At 39.4% G+C, this 26,982-nt stretch overlaps 1 protein-coding gene across 1 annotated transcript in view; it reads right to left on the bottom strand.

Annotated features, from left to right (window-relative positions):
• The window catches only part of tafa5l (TAFA chemokine like family member 5, like), a 33,784-nt gene extending 7,507 nt beyond the window's left edge, over window positions 1-26,277 (bottom strand). Inside the window, exons 1-3 of the mRNA XM_077729685.1 lie at window positions 25,827-26,277; window positions 10,773-10,922; window positions 5,316-5,443 (exon numbers count right to left, since the gene is read on the bottom strand). Of these exons, the coding sequence (XP_077585811.1) occupies window positions 5,316-5,443; window positions 10,773-10,922; window positions 25,827-25,932 (384 nt within the window). The 5' untranslated portion in view covers window positions 25,933-26,277. The remainder of the gene's footprint in view (window positions 1-5,315; window positions 5,444-10,772; window positions 10,923-25,826) is intronic.
• Between the last annotated feature and the right edge of the window lie 705 nt (window positions 26,278-26,982).

The raw sequence follows: 26,982 nt of genomic DNA, 5'->3' as shown, positions 1-26,982 counted from the left end.
AAACAAAATGTTGGTCTAAAACGTTTGTAATAGCGGAAATAAAGGCTTTTGAAACTAAGGCCAACCATTTGAACTGCCCATTGTCTCACTAACTTGCAGGTTGCTAAAGAAAAATGGAGGGTTGTTGTAAAAATAGAAGTGCCCTTTTCCAAGTACATTTTGTCCTAATTTTGGAACTCACATATACAACTTCTGGTAAAAAAAAATCTTAGATATGAAACTGGCACAAAATGGTTGACAAGCCATCTGGAAAAATTAGTTACTGTGATTCATTTTGCTAAGTCACTCATGCGAGACCTTAAACTGGGAAGAGGCTTTCAAAAAAAGAACAACTTACATCATTCAAATAATAACTTGTGCCCCTTTCAAATCTCATTGGTACACTTATCTAGTGGAAAAGCAGTCTGCCAGACGTAATGGGGTTGTGCAGAGACAATACAAATACAAATAAACACACGTAAGAAAGCATGATGAACTTCTCCCTATAATCTGATTAACAGCAAGATCATGAACTCAAGCAGTGTTAGAAGACAGGCAAAATAAAAATGGCTTTCTTTCCATCATTTCGAACCAGAACCAAACAAAGCTAAATTTCTTCTAACGGTCAGCTGGGATAGGCTCCACCATTCCTTGGATGGACGGATTGATTCTGGGGAATGTTGGATGCAGGTGAAATACCAACAAAAACTGAACACAAGCAAATATATTAGCAGGTTTGTGTTGGCTGAATGATTTAACATGTCAAACCCAGTGAAAACCTTTTTTTTATGTGTGCCTGAAGTGCTATAAAAAGTCAATGTTGAAAAGTGGCCTTTGGCTCTAACAATTTCACACCAGATGAAGCTCTAGAGACGAGCTAAAACACAAATGGCAGTTCAAAGGCTGCCGATGACAGAACCTCAAAAAGGGCAGTTGGAGGAGATGTGTGCGATTTGACAACACAATGTAACATGGTGGTGCCTTTGGCATGGTAGAAAGAAAAGAAAAAGGCTCAAAGACCTGAGCTAAAAGCAAAAAAAACAACAACAGCTTTAGATAATACATTCAGTACTTAGAAGGCTTAAATAAATACCAAACAAATAAATAGCTACACTAGAGAAAAGACCAAAACATTCGACATTACAACAACTAAATAATGCAAAGGAAAAGGTGGGCTTTGGTCACACAGTTTGCTTACATCGAGAACGTATCAATCGGGCGTGTTTGAATTTATTTTCCGCATCACTCCACACAATATCTCCCCAAGACTGATGATCATGTCACCCTATTGCCCAGATGAATTTTAAGAAACCCAAGAGTGTATTTTTCTCTCTGCTTGAAGAATAACACGAGATCTTGGCATGGAACTGAAGAAAAAAATTGAAGCGCCAGTCTGCATGTGATTTGATTTTTCAACTCGACCTGTCCAATGTATAACAAGAGGAAAAGAAAATTGCAGGGACTTGCAATAAACACACTTTTTGATTAAAACGAATGCCTTCCAAGAATGCAAGTTATATTGCAGTGTGACTTATTTAACTATATATTTTTACCTCTTTATTGTGTATTCTTTGGTTGGTGAAATGTATACTCAGGAGCTACTGATAGTCCAAAAAATATGGGATATTTGTGGAATACAAAATTTCATAAAAGCCACACATTCCACAACAAAACATCATGTTTAAAAGGAATAACTAGTAGTTAATACTTATTTTAACTTACCTGTTTAATAGACATCAATACATACAGTAGTGTCAATAGAGGTAATGCTAGTTCTAATCTATGAATATTAAATGAAAATAATTTAGATTGTGATTGTATTATGTATTGCATTATGTACTATTCTTATAACTTTTTTCGAGCTATAGTTAAAGCTTAATTACTTTAAAGAAAGAACATTCTGGAAATATTTAGACATTTGTTCTAGAGTGTAAACCTTATTAAACATTTTAATATGATTCAAAGCCTTGCTAATATAAAAGTCGGAAATCCACAGCAGGGACTTTCAAATGTTTATATGCAAAGTAGGTCGCATAAAGGAGGGTGAGACATGCTGAGGTTTGAACTTTTTACCTCCATCTCACCTCCAGGGCCACGTCAACTGAGCGAAACATCTTGTGTGAATTTCCTAAATGAGTTGTCTGATTTTTTATTTTTCAATTTTTTACCTCTATTTTCTACATGTCGGCAGGATCAAATGCAACATAAATAAATGATGACTGTCCCTGCTCTCTTGATAACAGTCAGACACATGGCCAGCAGCAATCGCTACCAATTTGGCTGGCAAAAATAATAAGTGCACGTAGTATTAATGGAATGTATGACATGTACATGAAATCCCAAGTCAAGTAAACACAAGCTGAAAACCACTTTGTTTTTTTGTTTTTTTTAGTCACACTTATTAAAAAGCATGATTTGGCAACTAGTAAATTACATTTAATTTAGATTTTGAGGACTTTCTGGGGTACTTCTTGTTTGTTTGTGAGTCTGATTGCACATAGGAAATTGAGAAAAGTGCAGTAGTACATGTACTGGATCACACAACTCACAAACTTATGTCATTATGGCGCCCTTCTCGAAAAAAATGAAAGCATTTAATTCCACATGTACGAATAAGCTACAAAATGACTGTCAGGCAGAACAACCCAGCGGGCCTGATTGGACCACCTGCCGAGCCACTTACGGGCCCCGGACGACACATTTGACATCCCTGTCTTAAAGAATCAAACATTGCTCAAATGAGTTTAAGTATTGATATGTCTAGTCAACGCTTCCACTCTGAATGGCAAGAAGGCCACTTAAATATACATCATGTTTTTTTTCCGGGAACATTTTTATTCATTATTATCCTTCAGTGCAAAGAGATTCTGTTCAAGAGACAACTTAATGCTTTACACGTTTCCCTTTTCTACGCATTTCGTTCAAAGATCAGAATAATTTTACCACAAAAACCTTGCATTGTTGAGCATTGCAGGAGGAATGGAATATATTACAGGGCAAGTTCACATTTATGCAACAACAAATGAAGTACAACAAAACCACTGAGATGCTACGTTTGAAGTAAACTGTCTAGTTTGGAATTTCAACAAAACAAAACAAAAAAACAATGGTAAGAAATCTGAGGAAACACCTTTTCCTTGGCTTTTGATTTGAACATGAATTGTCGGTCCCTTTGTTGTATTATGTTATCACATGAGGCGAACATATTTTTATATGGGTTCACTGTCATAACTTCTGTCTAAAGAAAACTATGAGGTGGCCTTCAACAAAAGGCCCTGCTCTAATGAAAACTCATCCATTGGTTTCTATGCAGTGCATCATAAAATTGTTTAATCACAAAGAGTGACACATTTAATTGGATCACAAAACTTGTGAATCATCATCTATGGAAGCACGTCAACTTTAATTTAAAGGCTCTGTCCAGATAACAGAGCGGCGCGTGAATACGACTGGAGTCATTAGTCACAAATCTACATTGTCCTTCTGAAATCTGTCACGTCATTTGACAAGGGTCATGTTGGTACACATTCTATCTGATCTTGAAGTCTCCTTTTCTGGCATTCAGATGCTAATGCACAAGACAGAGGCTAATACTTGCTCTCCATATCCAAAGCAAATTTCGTTTTTGGGAGAGGCATTTTCTTAGAAATACGTCTTACATTTGACAGACTTGTGTTGCCAAAGCAATAAAATAGATTTTTTTCTTCTTCAAATGTGAAAACTGCTTTAGCCATTCAGTCAGGCAGCTTTTCACTGTAACACTGTCAGTAAAACTATTCATACTGGCTTAGATGGATGTTGATAGGGTGTAAATAGGGGTAACTAGCAGGTTAAATGTTGTCGATGGGGCATCGGCTTGCAAGGTTCTGTTTGAAATCCTGGGTAGATTACATTGACACGGAAAGACAGAAATAGAATTTTGATTGAACAAAATAAAATGAACTCGCAAATAGAAAATTGTTGGAAATAATTAGGACTTTTTCATATGTAAAGTGTTTTGAGTGGAAGAAAGAAATGAAGCAACCAATAATTCAACTGAGATTTCACATTTTAGTAATTGACAACAATGAGCTGTTTTGATAGATTTGTACTTTCCATTAATTTCTGAGATAGTCCTTCCATAATGTAATGCTTAACATTATCCTCAAAGCCTCACCAGCATCACAATTAACTGAACCAGTCCTTAGCCTTGCTAATTGAGAAAATGCAGAGAAGCACATTCCGGTACATGTGATACATGCACCCACAAGATAGTATACATACACAAACAGTGAACCTAAGTATGCTGTCAGAATAGATTATGACACAAGTGCAAAGCATGCGTAAAATCTGCCGCAGATGCCCAAGGCAGTTGAACAGAGGAGGTGGGATGAGCAAGAGACAAGAAGGCCTAGTGAATGAGAACGTTAGAGGAAAAATACATAAATATATTTCAAAAAATAAACAACATCAGCTTGACGTTTGACATTGTGCACCTGACCATGACAACAGTGTCCATCAAGACAGCTACCACGACGACAACAACAATGTTTCCCTGCGTCTTCGGTCATAGTCCATATAATAAATATCTCACCCTGTTGTTCGACAGCATGGGCAGCATAAACGTAATTCTTTGGTACTCTTATGCAGTCATTGCATTTCTGTCTTGACAGCATTTTTTACACTTTCCAGAGATGATGGCAGAAGTCCCTCGAGAATGTACATAGATAGCCGCAATAGATGCATTAACATCACTGTGGTAGTTTCATTCATCTTCCATACCGCCCATCCTCGAAAGCATTGCAGGGCTTATTGGAGCCTAACCCAACTGTCTTCGGGCGAAAGGCAGACTACACTCTAGACTGGTCGCCAGTCAGTCTTAGGGCACACAGAGAGACAGACAACCAATCTAAAGTGTATCCTGCCTAGTTCCCATCGTGGGCTCGGATAGGCTCCAACACCCCCCGCAATACTTGTTAGGATAAGCAGAATGGAAAATGAATGAATACATTTACACACACTTCATGAAACAGTGAAGTGCAATTAAAAATAGTTGTCTTTTTTTCCCAAAATTGTTAATATTCAGTTGGTTAAAACAAAGAAATTAGTTATGTCAGAGAAGAAGGTGACTTTCGCCACCCGGACATTCTGAGACATGGTCTGTATTAATTCCTTATAAGTTCTGGGGACAAGTTGTCACTTCAAAAGGTGTTTTTGTTATTATCATTTTTGTAATACAAATAGAGCATCAAGTTAACAGTCCATCCACTTTCTTCCAAAAAACTGACATTAAACACCTGACATCATGTACTCTACATACTGTAGATAACACATTTTTGTGATGGGTTATGAATTACCGTGACGGTCTTGATGCGCCCGCTGCTTCTAGTGCAGGTCCAGCCCGAGCGGTTGAAAAGGAGACTGCACACCTCGCCCTCCATGCAGGGAATCATCTCACACCACTGACGACTTCGCACAATTCGTGCTGTGGGGGAGTGGAATGGACAGGGAAAAACATGTCAAGAGTGATATTTCCAAATCATTTCAAAGTAAAAACACAACAAGACATTCGACAGAAGTCTAGGTTCACATCATAGATAGAGCACCAGATCAGAAAAGGTACGTGGAACGCCAACGCATTAGAGCTATCAGTCTGATGCAGACGTCGAGGGCACCACTCAACGCTCTTGTCGCTACTCACAGCTTTCTCTGCATGACACTGTATTAGCATTTGCCTGTGGGCCACCACGATAAGCGCTGATTGTTCTTTACACAGTGTGTTTAAAAAAGAGAAGAAAAACATGCAAAGGTTATCATGTCTCTCTGGAGCTGGCCAGGTCTTATGCACTTCTCCTCCCACTAGCCTCCCATGGCAGCCTTTGGTTGAACAAGGTTCTGAGGTTTACAAATTTAGGAAGGAGACTGAATACATGACAAACATCTATCAGATTTAAGATTGCAACTTTATGATAGAGAGCAATAGTCAGAATAAAATAAAAAATAAGGGAGGTCTTACGTCATTTCAATGGGCACACATTTCGGATAATATTCAATTAACGTTCAATGTATACTCCTAGTCGCACCCGTGATGACATGGGCAGTGAATACACTTTAGCCTGTCTAACTGAAGATTGCTGTCATCAATATTTACCATTGAAATGATCCAAAACTGAGGCCTGTACGTCCCTCAACCTGGCAACCTGGTATCTACATGTTGAAATATTGCCCAGTCTGTATTTGTTCTAAGACTACTTAGTTTACAACTTGTCATCCCTGGGGTATTTTATGAAATTTGTGTCCGGCACATTAGGATTTACAAGTTAAGCACTGCATAAAGTGATGGAAAATGTCTCAGTAAGACAGTTCAGATTAAATACTACGCACTACAGTCCATCTCCCGATGATTGATCATGATGTGTGCCTGGGAATTTTTGTCTGCAAGTGCTTGAAGCTAGTATGCTCACCTTGCAAATAACACAGATGAGCAAGTGGGAGGCATCATTTTGGTGAACTCATTTTATTTCTGCCAAGGAATAAACCCATCAAGACTTCCTAAAGCCAACATGGCTTAAAGCCTATTTGTATCTTGGACCTTGATTCCCACGCTGAACATTTTTCGAGCAGCCCAAAGAAATGCTCCAGCGAGCTTCCTCCTGAAATACCGCTGTGAAATTTCATTCCAACATGCGTCCGTCAGAGTGCAAATTTATCAGTCAGTTGCACATGTCGTTCGGAGTACATGGCTGGGCCAGCAAAACTCCATTTCCAAAGTCGGGAAAATATAGAAAAGGGCTGAGTTGGCAGAACAGCGGGAGTGCTGACTAACCAGGGAGTGCATCAGACTCCATCCCAGAATGGCAGAGGTCAGTTTAAATAAATATGTCTTCGGGCTGCCGCACCGTGTTATGACCTTGTCGCTTCTTCCATGTAGAGCAACGACTTGAACCGGGCTGAAAACGGCAAAGCGGTCCAACTAGTTTTAGTTCTTAGACAATGTGCAGGTCCTATTGCCCTCCCACTAATTCGATAAGTATTTGTGCATTGCACATTATTACACAGATTTACTAACAACTCTTACCACAAGAGTTGGCTATTTGAGAATAAACTATATTCATAAATCTGTTTGAAATGGCATCCAAAATAATGCCTGGCATTAACAGAGTAATTCTTACTTGTGCACTATTTCATTTCATGTCAGTGTTGACTGATGTCAATGGAATTCATATTTCATTCAATATAACAGCTAAGCACTAAAGAAATACGGGGGTGTAGTGCAGACAAGGTGAGAGTTTGGGAGTTGCACTGTAATTGTGTTTGGTGGAATTAGCATAATGAAAAAAAAATGCAATTTATCAAAACAACGTGGAAATGTTAAGGTTGCACTAACAGCAAAAATAAAAATGAGTATCTGCAAAACGTGTGACCTCTTGCAAAGTGTGCATAAAAGCTCAGAGGCAAAATAAATACAGTCTCGAAAGCCGTCGTGACTATCAAGCCACATGCGATAACGTTTTGGCTGTGTGGCAAGAAGGCCATCAGAAAAATAGACACCCAGGGGAGAGGATCACAATGAAAGCTTAGAGATGTAATGTGCAGACGCTGTTAGACAACAGTGGTACAAAAATAACTAAAAAGACTTTTGATTCTGAAAGTAAGAAAGGTGGCACTGTGGTCGACTCGTTGGCATGTCTGCCTCACAGTTCTGTGATTGAGGGTTTCCATCCCCAGTGTGTTCTGATTCCAGTGTCAAGTTTGCATATTCTCCACCAGACCTGCGTGGATTTTCTCCAGGTACTCCGGATCCCACCACATCCCAGAAACATTTACCAGTATGGCTGAACACTCTAGATCTGGGGTGTCAAATTCACTTTGGTTCGGCGACATTCTTGTCAACTAGATCTCATGTGGGCCGGACCAGTTTATTTTTGTCCAAAAAAAAAAAAAAATGGCATTGAAAGATGAGCATCCATAGCTGGTTAAAGTGAATTGGACCTCTATTGTTATCAATGGCAGGCAGTGAGTTAATTTTGTGTAACTTCCTCAAGCTTTTAGGGTACCTGCAGGACAGCTGTACATTTTGGATCATTTCCTATTGATTTTAAGTGGATTTCCGCGCGACTTCCTGTGTATTTGATACTTTCTGATGATATTTAAGTCTTATGAGAGCACCGCCCAACAAATTCTTGGCAAAGGCCACCAGAGTTTTAGCTGATTGGGCTATTGAGTTTGAATAACATTTATCATTAATTGCTATTTGTTAGCCTTCACTGGTTGTGTGCATTGGTCAATAAGTGTCGACGCAAATAAGATGGACGGAAGTATTAGACCAGTTATCTTTCATTAAGCCACTGCCTGCAGGCTGTTATAAATGTAAAAATGTCCCAAAGGCTTCCCTTGAGGGAGTAACCCATTGGATTGGACCTTGACTTCATTCTCGGAGACAAAGATAGAGTTCCAAATCCATGAGGTTTAGTTTGCCATTCCATGACAGTGCAGAAGAAGCTCATCTCTTTGGAAGCAGAAAGTAATGCAAAAGGTCAGCGGCAAACAATGAGACAGAGTCTACAGAAGCCCGATTAGAGCCAAAGGACGACCAAGCACCAATTTCTTCCAAGACAATATAGCGGAACATATGCACTCTTGACTCTTTCAGATTTCTAAAGATTTATGAGTGGAACGTCTTTAGTCGCTTAAAACTAATGTTTGGAATGTGAGATTAGCAAAGGAAAACCTTTGGGTATTAAGTGAATCTTCACTGATGTTTTAGCACCATCTTTTAATCCCTCATGTTCTTCAATAATAAGCCGACAGTAAAAATGTTGAATGACTGAATGAAGAATGAGTGACTGGTGACCAGAGAGCTTTGTGACAGGAGATGCCATGCAAATTATTTAAATTATCGACAGTGAGAGACATTGAAAAGACAGAAACGTTGAATGACAGCTGCTGTGTGGTTCATTGCGGTAAAATCAGTTGGTGAGATGGCCACTTGAAATCCTGATTAATTGATTTAGGATACTACTTTTGACCATCAAAATTGGATATCTTTCAAACAGTCTGTAGCGTCAAGATGATTTAGTATTTTCAGTGAAGGGCGCACATTATGTATTTTTTTTGCTGAGGGAAATGAAACTAGTATTCATTTTCATTAATCCTAATCTGTTTTGGAGCAATTCGGAAATATCTCATTGGCAAAATCAACATGCCCTTATGGATGTGGCGTTATTTAAAGCACTAAATAGATTTCAGTATTGACCAGATTGTTGTAAAATATGAAGTTGCAGTACAGTACTTTCATGTTTAATATACAGATGATCACAAAAAAGTTAAAGTCAAGATTCAGATTGTAATCTAGCCAGATTAAAGGGGACCAATATTCTGACTAGATTAAAATTCTGATTTATCTCAGAATTCTTACTTTTAAATCCGAATTTTGGCCACCTTATTTTCATTCATTGGCCCTAATCCTTTTGCTTTTTTTGTAATAACATTACGTATTATTGTGTGTGTGTGTGTGTGTGCGTGTGTTATTATTATTTTTTTAAAGGAAAATATTGTAATGGTTATAACAAACAAAATGAGAAGCCAATGTAACTACTGCAAATATACTTCGGACAAAAGGTCAGAGAGGCTATTGGTAGGAATTAACCCCATTGGCTTCAATTCAATATGCAGAATTCCACTTAAAAGCTTTGCGATGTTGGACCCCATCAGCGGTCTGCAGGAAGCATTTCAATGAGGCACCCGGCCACAGATTGGGTCTTTAATACACTGGCTGCTAATGGAGTACAGGGTGCAGTGCAGTGGGAAACCAGTGAAAATCAATTTCCTCCTCGCTTTAATCATAGTTCTCTCTAAGTTAATTAGTATCTGCAGAGTGTTTAGAGGGCGGCAGGGAGGAGCCGACTGTTGAGCGTCGGAGGCGGTTAAAAGAGACGTTTGGAATATGACGTGAACAATGGGACTGCGTGTGGCGTGCAGGCTATTAGACGCTATGAGTCATTGGCACTAATGCTGCTTGTGCTGTGTGTCATTTTGATATTGGTGGGAGATCCAATCAGCACGATTTTGCCGACCACCATTAAAGCCTGTCTGTCGTGTACATTAATCCTTATCTGGCTCACCCTCTTCAACAGGGTTTTCAAATTCAGTTTGGTTCGCTGGCCACATTAAAGACCACTCGATCTCACGTGGGCCGGCCTAGTTATTTTTTGTCCCAAAAAGTTAACTTATTTGCTACATGACCAATCCATTCATCAATGGCACTGAAAGATGAGCAACCACAGCTCGTTTAAGTAGTAAATTGGACATCTATCAATAGCAGGCAATTATATATTTGTACTTAGTTACTGATAAAATAAAAATGGCCTCCAAAAACTAGAATATATATATATATATATATATATATATATATATATATATATATATATATATATATATATATATATATATATATATATATATATATATATATTTTCTTCCTTGTGTAATTTTTTTCGCCCTAGCGACATAAACTGAGCTATAGCTTGTAACACAGAAATTGCAGGATCCCCTCTTATTAACTGAGATTTGAATGTTTCATTTTTATTTAGTTACAGTTCCCCAGGGGAAAAAATACCAACAAGTGAACCCTCCAGGGATGTTTTTAACAAGTAAGCAGGTAACGGCGGAGGATAAACATAGGAGGGATAGGAACAATTAATTGAGAGCCGACTGAGAAAGAAAACAAACAAACGAAAAAGACTCTAAAATGTATTTTGGAATAAAGCAATTTAGGAAATTGAGCACAGTGGGCAGAATGGTTGACAACATACCATCGACACATGCCGGCCTCGCCCGTGTGGTGCCGGCGATCTGACCTCTCCGGCAGGCGCAACGGGCTGTCTGCCTGGCGATAGTCCGTCTGGGAACGCTGCTGTCTCTGTTGAGCATCACTATCTCGCAGGTTCCCACCGCCAACTGGCCTGCGAAAGACAGCAGTGAGCAATAAACTGCATTAGCATAATGAGCCAGTAATGGACACATCGCAGAGGAACAAGTGGTGATGGAAAGCAACGTGAGCAGCTCGTGTATAAACGCTAAGGGGAACAAGTGATTTCATCGCTCTTGGAACAGCAGAAAAAAAACATGGCTTGGATGCCTCTTCAGAATCACTACAGCATACTAAAGTGCCTGAATTTTAACCCAATCTAATTGACGTCCAACAAAAAATATCTGTTATTAAATCATGGTGTTGCCGATTTGCTTGAACCTCAATAATTGTTAATCAAGTAAAGAATATATTGTGGAGCCGAACAACTGAACTGTTTTCATCAACTTATTGGCTTCTGTCAAGTAATTAATTTAATTATTTTCATATGCAAATTCCAAATTAAAAACATCACATTGAAAAACTCGAAAAATTAGCACTCATGTAAATCAAGCAACACTAATTAAAGAATAGTATTTTCCATCAGGGTTCAAAGGTTCTAAAATGAGAGATTGCCAATAGTTTAAATAAACAATAAACCTGTACCTCAATATGACTCATCATAGTCACTCGCAATGCTGGTTGCTGCAAAGTAGTGCACCCCAATTTCCATATAGTCACTGAATATCAAATCAATTCTCAATTATAATCCCAAACCCTACATATGAGCAATGCAGAATAAACACAGTTAAAAATAATGGGGAATCCTTGACACTATAATCCCAAAACTGACCTGGCACATTTTCCAGAATGAAATACCAAAAGGAAAAAGCTTAAAAAGATCATGTGTAATTGGAAATGTGACTGTGCTTTCCAAACTTTCTCATGATCCCGATTGCACGGATGTTCTCACCAGAAAAAAAAAAAAACATTCAAACATTGTACGGCGGTTTTAAAACAAAGCTTTGTGCTTGGGCACGTTTTTTAAAGATTACTCTGGCGACAGCCACATTATCTCCCTCCGCGTGGCCTTTTGGAACTCACGCCCCTCGTGATCTTTTAATATGGAGACACTTATTCTGTCAATTAAATTACAAGAAAACTAGAGGGCAGGTGTTTAATTGTCTTTTATACAGCCTTGAATTTAAGACTACAATTAGTTGGTAATGGTTGCGTTGTATGGATAACCACGATGTAATCACAGTGAGTGACATTTCGGAGATGTGTCATTGCTCATTTAGAAGACACTTTTGAGACTTTTTTCAAGTCAAATCCCATAACCTGGTTTTGGTGGCTGTCCTCAAATCAAACATATCACACTTTAATATAAAAAGGATATCAAGCTCTTGAGCAAAATGGATCAATATAGTCGTAACCATCCTGTACTTCTCATTAACATTTGTTTTCTCCAGTGAATGTTAAATAAATCAAGGACAGTCTTTACTAGGTATGTCTGAAAAGTTCCTGGATTGGAGCATATTTCAAATCCAGTTTCTGTTATTTTCTCTGTAAGGTCATGCTCCTTTGTTACGCCTTCATGGATTCCTAGAATAAAATTTATGGAATCAATTGCAGCACCGTCATAGCGACAATCTTGATGCAATTCTTGGTATCCCTTGATGACTAACTTAGGCTTGAGGATAAAGGAAAGAGAAGAGCATGGACCTCTGTCTGGTATGTAGGGATGGTAGTTAGAGGATCAGAGCATCATTAGCCACAGTGTACTGTCATGGTGAAGTAGCTTGTTGTTGTTCTTGGACAATTCTCAAAACACTGAATGAAGCAAAAACCTGGAGGCTAGATCTCTTTGTGTACTTGCACTAGGTGAAGAAATGGGTATAATACATTTTCATAAGAGACTTGACTTTGAGATTTCAAAGTTTAGGTTATTTTTTCACATATATTGGACAGAATGCCCTTCAAGATATCTTCCCTTTCGTTTGCTAGGTGTATAATGACAATAAAAGCATTCAATTCAATTCAATACTGTTATTTTATCTTTGTAGTTGTTTTCTCTGATAAAGACAATTGAAAAACATTGCAGTACACTAAACTCCCATGCGGCACAGTAGTTTTTACTCAAAAAATACCCTCAGATTCTCACTCTCCATGTTTTAGCAACTGAACAGGACAGGTTGAAAATAAAGAAAGAGACAAATGTTTTTTAATGGATAGCCTAGAGTGGTTAACACGTCCACCTCACAAATTTGAGATAATCAAAAGAGTCAAAGCATCTGACCTTTGAAGGCAAGCGTGTAAAAACATTCTGTAGACAAAGTACACTAGAGTATTAGGATTATCAAAGCCAAATATGTAAGGGTTCAATAAAGCTCAATTCCCTTTTAAGTAATCATCAGAAAGTTTCACGCCTCTTTTTATCTTGAGTGGAAAGCTGTCCTCAAAAGAAGTAAAAGCTCACTTTTCAAAAGGTCGAGGCAGGCATTCCTCTTAAAAATGGCTCCATTTCTAGCCGCAAAGGTTCATATGGGGATATTCAAGCTGCTCTAAAGAGTGAAACAGCCAATGATGGCAATAGTTGAACATGTTGTTGAGTACCACAAATGGTTTAAGAGAGGGTGTAAGCAGGTGCTGAAAGCCAATGGCTCGCAAGATGATATGTTGGGGAATTCAAATGCAAGTCATGCTGAGAACAGAGTTTAACTGAAACATTTCCACATTGTAAAGCCTGTACACTAAATTGAAATAAACCGCAACAGAGAAAATCACAGTGGAAGTTGATTTTGGTGTTTTGCTTTGTTTTTGTAAACAATGAAAGGCGGCAGAGAAGGAAAAGTCTGTTAACAGCCACTTAAGCCAATTGTTTACATATTACACCGGAGCTGTAAGAAACTGTTGTCATTTTCATGTTGTCCCCGGGCTGGCATGGGTTTTCTCGGGTACTCCAGTTTTCTCCTACATCCCAAAACATGGGCAGTTTGCTTGTTGAACACACTAAATTGTCCCTAGCTACGAGTGATTGCTTGTCTCCTTGTGCTCTGCGATTGGCTGGCATCAAATTCAATGTGTCCCCAGCCTACTGCCCACGGTTTGCCTGGATAGACTCCCTCACCCCCACAATCTTTCTATGGATGAGGTGCATGGAAAGCTAATGTGTGAATGAAGCGGCTTGGAAAGCTAATGTGTATATGAATTTCTCATGTGAGGAAAATGTTTGCCTGATGCATTGTGTTCCATCTTTAAGCTCCCACTATATGAAGGATATATTGAGGATTTTCCCTGATTTTAGGACACCTAAAAGTCAAGTTAATTTGAAAGGAAACCTGGGATAAAAGTTTTACCTCCACCGGGGTGGTCCTGTTATCAAAAGCTTTCCCGCCCTTGTTGCGAACTGTATTGTTGTGAAAATATCAGGGCTTAGTGTTTGAATCTGATACATCTCAGCAATTTAGAAGAGCACATACAATCATCGGGAGTCTCTCTCTATGGAAATGTGGTGTATTTAATATTCTGCTCACTCGCTATACACCATCCTCACCACCACCGCCCAGCCGATGTTGCTTTTGCTGAGGCGAGCCCTTTTATGCATACGCGTAATGGGAGGACGGAGGTGATGTGAGATATCAGTGCTGTTCTGTGTTCTCTATTGAACAGATGAATGAGCTTTATACAATAAGCCTGAAGGCTCAGACTAGTAGAGCAAGGGTTTTGCACTGAGTGGGCTGTAGGAATGGCAATGGGATTGGGAGATGGTGGTCATGTGGGCTTCGCCACTGCTCTGCCGGGGACTTCGAAATATGGGTTAAAAAATGCCATTTGCAGTTTTTTTGGGACGGATATGAGCGGCCCGGCAGCTGGCTGGTTAATGCATAGGCCTCACAGTTCTGGGGTCCTGGGTTCGGACCTAGGCCAGTCCTTGAATGTTCTACTCAGGCTTGCATGGGTTTTCTCCTGGTACTCTGGTTTCCTCCCACATTCCCCCCAAAAATGGCATGCTGTTGAACACCCTAAATTGCAGTGGTTGTCAATCTCTTTGTGCTCTGCAATTGGCTAGCGACCAATTTAGGGTGTCCCCTGCTTTGTGCCTGAGGTCAACTGCGATAGACTCCAGCACCCCCGCGCAATCCTTGTGAGAAATTGAATGAGACAGATTTGGTCCTGACCACCATTAACTATTTTTGCAAAGTTGCACAGAAAGAAAATGGTTGTTGACCAGGTCGGGAACCATTAGGGTCTTAATCTTTAGCACTGCCTTAGTGGCTCCCTGAAGCTATTTAAACATTACTTAAACATAAAAACTTATGATATTAAATATTTAGCACGTCCACATTTAATAAAGGGCAGTGTCAAATGCTTAGTGTTTACTTTGCTTCACAAAGCAGCCATTTGTGCATCATACAAATAACTATTATACTGTAGCTTAGAGCCGTTAAATCTGAAGCCCGGGCTAAAGATGATCCCAATAAAATAGATTAAGATTCATTTGAACTTTACAGTGAAAACAAAAGGGGTTGAGTCAGCAGAAGGACACTCAACTTCTAAATCTTAAATTAAAAAATGGATGCTTGGCTGGTAAATATATTTTTGTTCTTAAAACAGACTGTTCCTGAAAAGAAGTCCAAATATAACATTTTGAGGAAACATACTTATTTCTCTGCTTTTATGGTTTAATTTATTATCCAAACCACTTATCATAACGAGTTTCGCAGGGTGCTGGAGCCTATCTCAAATGGCTGTGGACTACAGCCTCAATGGGTTCTTGGTCAATTCTGGCTATATGTGTTTCATTCCCTTAGGAATCAGGTTTTGAATGACCAAAGCCATGTCCTTAATAAGATGACTCGGTGTTTCTTGAAGTTCATCGATCATCCCACGACACATTTCCATTTGCAGCTCCTCTGTTATGCTGAATGCTTTCTTACTCTGTACCACCTGTCAGGCTACAAGGCAGCTGGTTTTCCAAGATCTTATAGAAGTGCTTGTCAATGACAGGCTACACTTGAAGCACATTTTCTTTCCTTTCAACAGACCTTTCTCCTTCTCCTCCTTTTCTTTCCGTTCAGTGACACTTCCCTTTTGAAGGCTGTAATACTTCATTTGATCAAGTTCTCTCATCCCATTTTCTGAACAGCCTTATCCTCATTAAGGTCGCAGGGGGTGCTGGAGCCTATCCCAGCTGACTCCATCCCAGAGGCGGGGGATACCCTGAATTGGTGGCCAGCCAATCGCAGGGCACAAGGAGACAAACAACCATTCACACTCATTCATACCTAGGGGCAATTTAGAGTGTCCGATCAGCCTACCATGCATGTTATTGGAATGTAGGAGCAAGTGTCCACATCAGTGTTGCTTTAATCAAATTATCATAAACACAGACTCTACCAACTAGCAATTACTTGAAATGATCACACTAGCATGATGGCAACTAACCAATGCAAAGTGACAGTTTACTGCCTTCCCACCACACACACAGAGTGGTTCAAACACACAGCTCAGGGCAAACACCAGTTTGATTGTGATCAGAAAGGACGTGCAAAAGAGGCTGCTATGGATGCTCAGGCACCTGCCACAATACCTAAAGTTCTCATTCTATAGACTCTATAAATATTTCCCAATTGGTGTGCCGTAAGACATTACCTGCCTAGAAGCCATACACTGTAATATTCCTAGAGAACAACAGTAATGTGATGAAAACTAAGTCATGTAATGTCGTTTTACATGATTAAAATTGTTAGGTCACTAGAAAAAAAAATGCACAATATCAGGTGATTAAAGTCATTTTGTTGCTTAATTTTACCGGACATTGCTAGGTTTCACAGGCTTCGTTTTTATTTGTCGTAAACATTGCATGTATGTACACAAAAATGCTTTTTGTGTATTCAGTTAGACAGCCTTAATTTCAGCATTTTGTGCATATGCAATATTAAAATTGTGGCCACATATAAAATAAAAGTTATCCTTGTCATGTCTAACGCTCAATGAGCACAATCTCTTGTGCTACAGGGTACCCCTTTTTAAACTTTGAGCAATGCACTGTTCTCTGCACACCCCTTGGGACCAGGCACACAAAAGGAACACAAATATCTCAGTATCTGGGTCTGGTACAAGCAGCAGGCACTAATAATTACAATGTTGTGATGAGTCGGTATGAAGCTCTGAGAACCAGTGCCCATGAAGAGGAAATTAAAGGAACAATACGCATTTATTAGCTTCTAAAAGCAGACAGGTGCGCCACTGGTGTTTAAGGTAAATAGGATACTGTTGTCGCCATGGTGACACCCAGTGCCATGAAGTACATGCTATGAGGACCATAGCTGGTAGATTTAGAAATTATTTAACTATATTCACATTTCTGCTGAAATCCTTGCTAATGTATACAAAATAAACTGAAAAGAAAATAGTATTCCAGGTGATGCAGAGTTTTAACCTTCCACAAAACACAAACAATTTGGACCCCCTCCATTCCAAGTTGTGAGTGCATTTTAAGCAGAGTGCAAATTAAGCAGGAATTTTGATGCATTTGTACTTCACACAAAACATTTTTGCTCCCTTCAGCATTTCATCACCAACAATTAACAAAACATACCATAGCCATATCGAATTAGGGTCAAGTCCCAAACTATTTTTTGATCCATGAATGCAGTAAAGTGTTAAAATTGATCTCAACGTTTTTGGACTTTTGAGTCAAAAACTGCGAGACGGACATTGCTGGAATTTCTGGCGTGATTCAGTTTTTTCATCACTTTTTTATTTACAGTACCTAACTGTACTAATAGCTATGTGACAAAGATTTAACGATCCCTTCAAATAACGTTTTCTTACCACTGCCTGCACGATTGTAATTATTGTGTATGTTGTGAAAGATTGATGGCTCAGTGCTAATGCTTTCTTTTCTAACTGCAATTCATGAAAAATACATTTCATCTATAGCGCACTTCATTATTGATGACAAAAGCTATTGTGTTTGGTTTGATTCTCTAACGAGTCAATAGTGAGCCATTCTGGTGCTCTTTCATATTTTGCAGCTGAATATCTACCTGATTTGTCCGTCACAAGAGAGGCAATCAAGCTGGAATTACTAAACACTGACATCCAAGAATAAGTCCGAGTGCTTATCATCATTCATTATAGGCTCCTTTTCTTGATGGAAGAGCTGTCCTGATGGTTCAAAATTGCAGCTAATAACAAAGTAGAGAACAAGACAATCATGTTAACATGCAGGGCTCGACACTGAAATCTGACAACTAGCCCAATGGGAATACGTTTCAGATGTGGTGTAGAACAGCACTGTATTACCCTCAGCACCCATTTTAGCATGTACTATCATATTTGATCCAGTATGAGATGTACTAGTGACATGAAGCAAACATAGAACGTGTAAGAAGTCGATGGAATGGTTGCTTCAACCAGAAAGAAGTTATTCGTGTTAATCTTCTGAAATTGAGTTGTTCGGGGGAGTGTAGAGGTTGATCTATCAATTTACTACACACCTATGTGATAATCCCAATCAACTGTGAAGGTAAATTTATAGTATCAAATGACGCAAAAGCCTTATTGGATAACCCTTTGGAATGTTCAGAAAAAGAAAGAAACCATTAATACTGAGGTAGACAGCAACGTCATTGTCCAAGAAAAAAAATAAGAATTTGAAAAAATAACTTGACAATTTATCGCACAATTTATCTCAAACTACGATTCTCAAGTCAACTCTGACTCGCCGCTCTGTGCAACTAATAAACATATATAATTGAATAGGGTCTGCACAAGAAGCTTAAAAAAACTACATTGCACTCAGCCTACATTGTCCTTTTTTACAGAGGACAGGGAGATCTTTTGTTTGCATACTTGACTCCCTTTCATCTCGTGAAGGAGTTACCAATTAGTTGAGCATTCTCTCCACCAAATACTTGTACTTGAGTACATTTTTGGATGACCACACAACCTGCTTTAAAGGGCGCACAGAATCTCAAATGCAGTTCCTCAATATTCTACGGCTGCATAGTCAATATTTATGCAAGTGGAGATCTCTGGGGAGGTGTAAAATTAGCCAAGTGTGCAGGTCAAAATGATTCTGACTGTGTGTGGTCGATAGGTCATTCAGGAGTGGATTTGGTATAAATATGAATTGTTTTCAATTTGTTTTTTAGTAAATAATGAAAGCAGGTTCATGTGATGAACCTTAAATTAATTTTTCATTGAATCATTCCTGATAAATAAAGTTACCAATTATTCAATGAGAAAACTTAAAGGCATACATCTAACCACGTCAAAGTATTTTGCATTTGCATTTTGGGGAAAATTCAGAACATGCATTGCCAATGAATACAATAAAAAAAATTAATAAAAAGACATTCAGAAAAAATGTGGGGTGCAATTCTTACTTGAGTGCTTCCTTTCACAATAACATAAAAGCTGCATAAGTTATTAAAAAATATTACTAAAAGAGCAGACAAATCTTCCCATGCATTTCTAAAGTAAATTATCCTCATTTGAGTTGCGGGTAAGTAAGAGCCTATCTAAAATTACTTTATATATCTCATCTCATTTCATTTTCTGAACAGACATATTTTCATTTGGAACTGGTCTCCAGCCAATTACAAGGCCCATGTAGGTAAATGAAGACAAAACCACAATTCACACTCATATTCACTCTTGCGACCCTAATGAGGATAAGAAAATGGATAGAAGCGACATTACTCTTAAAATCAATGACTTGTACAACCTCAATTTCAATGAATTTTGTACATTGCGCATTTACCGTAAAAAAAAAAAACATAAAATTCCAAGTTAATGAACATTTGCTGAAAACAATAAAATTTATCAGTTAGAACGTTAAATACTATGCCTTTGTAGTGTCTTCAATTAAAGAGAGGTGGAAGATGATTTTCATGTCATTGCGTGCTGTCTAACTGCGACTTGAGGTGCGTAAAATACAACGCCATCTGCATCAGGTAGAACACGGAATACGAAGTGAGACAAAAGGAACATATGACTCATCATCCGCACCAGCCAGCGATTGAGCCGTTTCAGGCAAAGCGCTCTACTCATCCACTTGGGAGTTCAACGGCAACAACCAGAGAGAATCCCTGTTCAGAAGGGCTGCGAAATACGAGCTTTGTGGGCTGCCAAATTGATTTAGCTGTAAAAATTCTTTTCATAAAGATGCTCAGCGTTTTATAGCTCCTCAGACAGTAGCAGCGGGCCTCGGTGCTTTGCTGGAAATTTACAGCCCAGGTCATAATCAAAGCAGCGCTCCCAATGCATATGGATTGCCACGTACAAAGTGACTGCGAGTAAAATTACCCATTTCTCTAGGAAAAGTCAGCGATTCCATGCTATCATGCATACTTTATAGCCCTGAGGGAAACTTCCTGCTTTTTCAGTCCCTGAGTTGAAAGTTTCAAGTCATTCAATACAAGGGTTTGAGAATATATCAGAGATACGGTGGCATGAAAAAGTGATATTTTCCTTTAGAAATGATAAAATATAATATAAGTGCACCATGTACTCCGGTGCACACTATAGTGCGGAAAATACTCCAGTGCACCCTATAGTGCGGAAAATACAGTAATCTGTTGTTGTCAACTATTGTGTGGATGTACCATACCAGGCGATAGGAAGCGCAAATTGGAAATGGATGTTGAATTTATATTATATGTCATCAATGGAACAGCTCCCCACATAAACAAATAAAAAATGGAGCGCCTCAAAACTGATTGTTGAAGGCTCTGTGAGAATTTACTGAGACACTCTGGAGTCATATGTCATAAAATGTGTTTTGTCACTTCCATCGACAGGCCTGTACACCCAAGCAAGGTAAAGCCATAGATTCTTCTCTCGGTGTTTTAGTCTAAGAAGTCTTACAATGGAGTGTACCATCTCTCATTGAGTTATGTGTTATGACGTGTGTGTGTGACCAGAGAAGGAGAGTTACAGCATTAGTTCAACACAATTCAAAACCTGCGGTGCAGCGATAGCTACAGTGAGTGCTGGGATGTACGCTCAATGGAGGCAAGGGAGATGAGTTATTAGCTGGATCAAATGGTCAATTAAAGAAATGCTTTTGCAAAAAGAACATAAAGTTACAGGGCCACTTGGAAGGTGTAAACTGTGACTTTACATAAATAGGGAATTCATGACCTGTGTCAATGTTCTGTTGAGACAAAAAGTGAGCCTCATTTGATCTGATTACTACAGGGAAACTCTTTTTCTTTGTTAAACCACAATGCACCCTCTCCATGAAATTATATATATTTTTTTTACCCTTTCTGTCAAAAAGATACCAAATTTCTGGACTAACATCTCCAGTAATGATCGCATGTTTCTCAAAGTTGTCTTTTCAGCGGCAACTGGGTAGAAGTTGCTCCAAGTGTCAAGGGTTAAATTATAGTGTTAAATATTTACAGGTACAAAATAACATTAAATGAACCAATGGCCCATCACTCAAATCAAATTTGAAATATAAACAAGTATCTTATGTCCAAAGAATCAATATCATGTAATTTTGTCTGAAATTGGTGATATACATGCATATACTATGTGCATATACTATATGTATGTATCTACTTTATGTTGTAAGTAGCAAGCTATGGGCCTATATGCAGCCATCTATCATTTTAAAGGAGAACTGGCCAAGGGTAGCAGAAGCCAACTGTTTGTCCACCTTCTAATTGATGTGGTTAAAAATGGCTAAAGCGCAAAACAAATCACCCATCCAACCTCAAAACTGCGACGCGTGACCGCAGCTCTGACCGCTTTAAGAGACCGGTAAGGGGATTCCAGACATTCCCAAATTTATCGTTGAATAAATTGGCAGCATAGAGAGCAGCTGACAGGCCATTCATCGTGGCGGGTTCTGGCTCGATGCCGTGCACAGACAGGGCCGCCGCGCTTTGATTTCCTGTCCTGGCTGGCCTGACAGATGAACTACGGAGTGGATGGAGGCAAAACAGCCTCTCGCTGCCACACGGCCTCACCTCCCCGCTCAAAGCTGGCCTCCCCCCTCTCTCGGCATCAGAGACGGACATGTTAATGGCCACCTTTGGACAGTGATTGTACATTCTAACACTCATACAGAAGCTTCTAGCTACGGCTGGGCAGTATGGACGCAAATTTATGTCACTCTATAAATTGAATGCCTTCAGTCTAACAGTGAGAAAGCTGATTACAGAGCAGAAATTATGGTGGAAGTACCTTTCAGTAATTTACATAGATTTCGATAAACTACTGCAATTCAGGTGAAGATGAAAGACGTGCAAGAATAAAGTGCACATTTCTCAGCACAGAATGAATAAATGCTGTGGTATTATTTTTATTTCTATTTTGTAGTATTTGAACTCTTTTATCCTCTAATTTATTCCTGAATATTATTTGAGGAAGAAAACACCTTTCTGAAGTATTTCAACAATAAATGTCTATTTCAGTGATTTCAAACTTCTGTCCCCAGACAACTTGCGATTTGACATATAAAGGCATATTTCAAGCTTGCAAATTTGACACATTTTTGGGTTATGACTCAGGTGGAATAAAAAGTGGGCGACATGCAGAGGTAGTCAAAGCTCAAATCATGCTCTATTTACTCTCCAATCTGAGGGTGAGCAAAGTTCACAGATTGATCAAACAATTTTGCACCATAAGACACTAATGAGATGACTGTGCAATGAAAGGTAATGCGATAAAAATAGCTGAGATGAACACAAGTTATAGACCAAAAGATATAGAGACGCTGGTGACAGCAGAATATTAATTCCAATGTGTAATTTACAGGGAACGGGAGCACATTTTCAAGCTCATCTGCTTCATTTTACACATCACTGTCTATGTTTGCCGTTAACACCCCGCCAGATATATTGGCGTAGGCGCTTTTCGTCCTCCCAGGCGATAATTATGCTGCTGGCCAAATCATGATTAAAAGATCTAATCTCCAAAGTTGGTGTTCAACATTTCTCAACACGATCGTTTTTTTTCTTCCAAGCCTGACAGTGAAGTCTGAGTGGTTTTGTCATCAACAGTAGCCAATAAAGTGCAGAGCAAACGTCATTTAGCTTTTTTCTCTGTGCCAGGGCAATAGTGTAATTGCACTAGAGAATGTTTTATTCAAGAAGTAAAGCATGACGGAATTATAGATTCATACAGTCTGAAATTATAATACTCCAGAGGCACCGACGGGCTTCTTCCGGCGCCCGGAATTAAAATAAGCTACATCGCCCCCTTTCACCTGAAGCTTTGTCAAGTTATTACGCCTAGCAATAATAACAGCGTGCTGCTCTGTGTGTCAAAGACACAGGGGAAAAAAATTAAAAAATGAGGACGAGGTAAAAATGTCATGTCGTGGTACACAAATAATGGAAACCTGTTGTCTTGTTACCGCTGGGCTGATTGTCATCCGTGGGCATTTTGACAATATTTGTCCCAGATTGGAGTTCCCTCTCAACGGTGATTGGATAGGCAGACCTTGTTCATTGTTCTCTACGTATAAGTTACTAAAGAAAAAAAATGTTGTGAAGCGTTTTACCTGTTTATCTTTTTTCTATTTTAAAATAAATGACTGAATCGATCGTATTGTCTTGTGTTATAGCGTTTCGTACTGGTCACCTTGCAGTTTCGTGCATGTCAAGTCTAATTTGTGCGCATATAAGCCATACCCTTGACTCTGTCGTCATATTTTTGAGCGACAAATACGGAAAAATCTAAACAAGGCGGAGGTTATTTGTTCGCTTCTGTGCATCTTTCTGCACATTTGTGTTTAAGATAACTCAAAAACTAATACAGTCATTACCTCTCACAGCTCTAAAGTTGTGATCAGACCAGCATTGTTTTGTCAAAATGCGTGCTAACACAACTCTGTATGGGAACCCATTGTACAAAAAAAATAAAAAAAATAACAATTATAAAATGTGGACAGAATGCAGCCTGACCTCTACAAAAGTAGATTTCAGTTGGACTATGTATGTGCACGTGAACGTCAAATCTTGATTCTTTTCAGCTCCTCGGAATACATGATCCTGATTGTCAGTTTATCCTAAAGCTGGATTTCTCAAGTGGGGATCGGGGCTGTCTTTTCACAACTGTCAACCACCGATAAGAATCTCTACAAAGACAATCATTTGGTATGTACAAGGACAGTAGAACGGGAGGGAGGTGTTGCAGGGGAGACCAAGGAGTTTAAGGTAAATGCATCAGGGACCAACTCTAAGCCCCTCCCTGTTTGCAGTGATGAGGAATAGGCTGACAGATGAAGTTAGACTTGAATCTCTGTGGAGCCCACAGACCATGACTTTTGCAAATGACATTATGTGTGCAACGTGCATCGGAGAGGAATGAGCATTTGCCCAAGTAAGAAAGATTTTTTGTCTATAAATGAGAGGTCTGAAGGAGGAAGAATGAGGCCACGGGGTTAAGAAATAGCCAAGCTGGGGGACAATAAAAACATGGAGGTCGACAGTCCAGAGCAACAGTGAGTGTGGAAAGAAAAATAGGAAGTGAGGAAAAGGATTCAAGTTAACTGGAAGCGAGAGTGCCAGACGTTTTATACGCCTCGGCTAGAATGAAGGGCAAAGTTTATTTGGCAGCACCGAGGACTGCCAGGTTGTACGGTTTAAACATAGTACACACTATGAAGAGATTGAGATTATTTCATCAGAGGAACAGCCCAGATTATGGCTTTTAGAATCAAAGAGACATGGTTTGGACACATCCAATTGTGAGAATTTTAGTAAAAAGGTGTTGAGTATGATACTACCAAGCGAGAGAAAGGAGAAGCTGGAGGATTGGAAAAGGATGACACGCTATTTCTGAAAGGAATATTTAATATATGTAAATGAACTCAAAATTTGAGTTTCTTACATTATCAAAGTTGTGTTTTAATTTTTAATGTTAAACTGACCTCCTTGCCAGTCAGACCAAATGAAGTATAATAGATGTGGTGTCTGAAGAGCTCTTGGATTAGTTAGCTTCTAAGCCGATCCAAGAGGAATGATGATAATTGATGACTATTTCACTTTGAATTGTGAAGCCTTTGTGGGCCAAATACAACTGAACCGAGCCATACTAATTTTAACATGTCAGGCAGTGGCCAGAAAGAAATGAATGTATGACGACGGTAAGCTCATATATTTTTCATTAGTACAAGGTTTTATTGCTTTTTGCTTGACAACTGGAGTACTGGTAGAACTGCAACACCATTTATAATTAATAATGGCTTCTTTTTTACTAGTGCCCAACATACACTTAACATCAACCTTGTGTTTGAGGGTTACTATTGAACATAAAACCTTCTTATATTTATCCAGGTTAAATATAAACTTGCATCTTTTTAATGTACACCTGGGAATACAATGTTGCTTTCCAGATGAATGCTTAACCAGTCGATATTTTTTTTAAGTATCATCTTTTCAGATGGCATTTAAGTATCCTGAAGCCTTTTCAGATGCTAAATACACATTACCTCAGAAAACATTTGCATTACAAAAGCCACGTCGTCCAAAACATCCGAGTCATCAACTAAATCTCCGAACATAGCTGACAGCCGCTTGTTTATCATGATTTTATCTGCAAAACATCTTTACCTAAGCACCTTCTAAATCTTGTTCATCTGCCACCAAGTGTCTCACCAAAAACATATTTGCTTATATTTAGACCTGCACTGATTTTTTTCTTCTTCACATACACCTTTTACATCTAGTTATAAGCACTATGCATGTAGGGAATGGATGAGTACATTTTTTTTAAAAACATGTCTATGACTATGATTTCATGTGGACAAAAGATGAAAAATTACAGAAAAATAAATCACGCCTGCACGCATGGCAACCACCATCCTCGACATGGTGACAACATTCGATACATGCAAGAACTATTTCTGGCAGTAAAGGACTTCATTTTAAGATACGGCAGGCCATGTATATTGACCAAAGTGTGACCAGTCGCAAGCCAATAGACTAAACATATCAACAATCTCTCCTAAAAGCCCCCGGGAGGTAAAGTACGAATGCAGACTTACCCTCTCGGAGCAGGTGGGAATAGATGAGCCAGAGGAGCAGCAGACAGCAGAGGGACGCACCTCCACCTGCGGAGAGCGTCTTCACTCCGGACTGCATTCGGCACATTCTCTGCCCTGCCTGGATGATCCAAAACTTTCTGCCCACCTCAAGTGTCAGTCACATCAGCGGCTAATCCAGGGGCACTTCCACATCCTGCAGACAGCATCCATTTTGGGCCGGGAGGGGATTGATTAGGGTAAAATTGACATCCAAAATAAAATCCTTTTCCTTCTTTTTGCAACCCCCTCCAAAATCCTTCAGTGAGACGCAGATCCAAATCAGACTGGCGAGCGCACACCAACCACACACATTAACTGTGTCCAAGTTCACGCAGCTGTGGGTCCAGTTTGCTGGAATGGAGTCGCTCCGATGAAAGCTCAGCTCTATATGAGAGGAGAGAATGTGCACTTCTGATCCAAGTGTGGGGATGAGGATGATGAAGAGCTAGAGGAGGAGGAGGAGGAGGAGAGGAAGGGAGGGAAGTAGGGAGGTAGGGAGGGGGATGGCGGTAAATAAAGACGACCTCCTCCTTGCTTTGCCACGCTCGGGGGCGACTTCCACTCGTGTAACGAGTCGACGAGACGGCGTGAGCAACCGGTGCGCAAACTTCTGCCCGAACAAGCTGTGAAGACGTTCAAGGCGCACGAGTGCATCAGAGGTGTACACACACTCGCAGGCATGCCGCCAACCAGGGCGAGGATTGTACTTGTCATGTTGTGCCATAGCAACAAGGATGGGAAGATGTCAGGAGATTCCAGGGTATTTTGAGGTGAATTTCATCAATGCGCAGTCGAGTGTGGGAACCTGAAAGGATGTCACGTTAGGTTACGATTTGCAACAGACTTGATAATGATTCATATGGAATAGGCCTTTTGCCCAACGTCTGCTGGGATAGGCACCGCGCCGCGCCAGCTTGACGATGTCGAATGGATGAATGAATTATTCCTTCATTCATCTCTCAAGTACTTCTAGGCTGAGAAATCAATCGATGATATTCTATATGATATTATGTCGACTCAATGATACTCACGTTCATATGTCAAAATTGTTTGAGTTTGTTGTCAACAAAAAAAATATTTCTTAACCGAGCTATTTTGTTGTTGAGGTAGAAAACTA

The sequence above is a fragment of the Stigmatopora nigra genome, chromosome 1, assembly GCF_051989575.1.
Source record: "Stigmatopora nigra isolate UIUO_SnigA chromosome 1, RoL_Snig_1.1, whole genome shotgun sequence".
NCBI lineage: Eukaryota > Metazoa > Chordata > Actinopteri > Syngnathiformes > Syngnathidae > Stigmatopora > Stigmatopora nigra.
The sequence above is the reverse complement of the archived record's forward strand: the minus strand, read 5'-3'. Positions and strand labels throughout refer to the sequence as shown.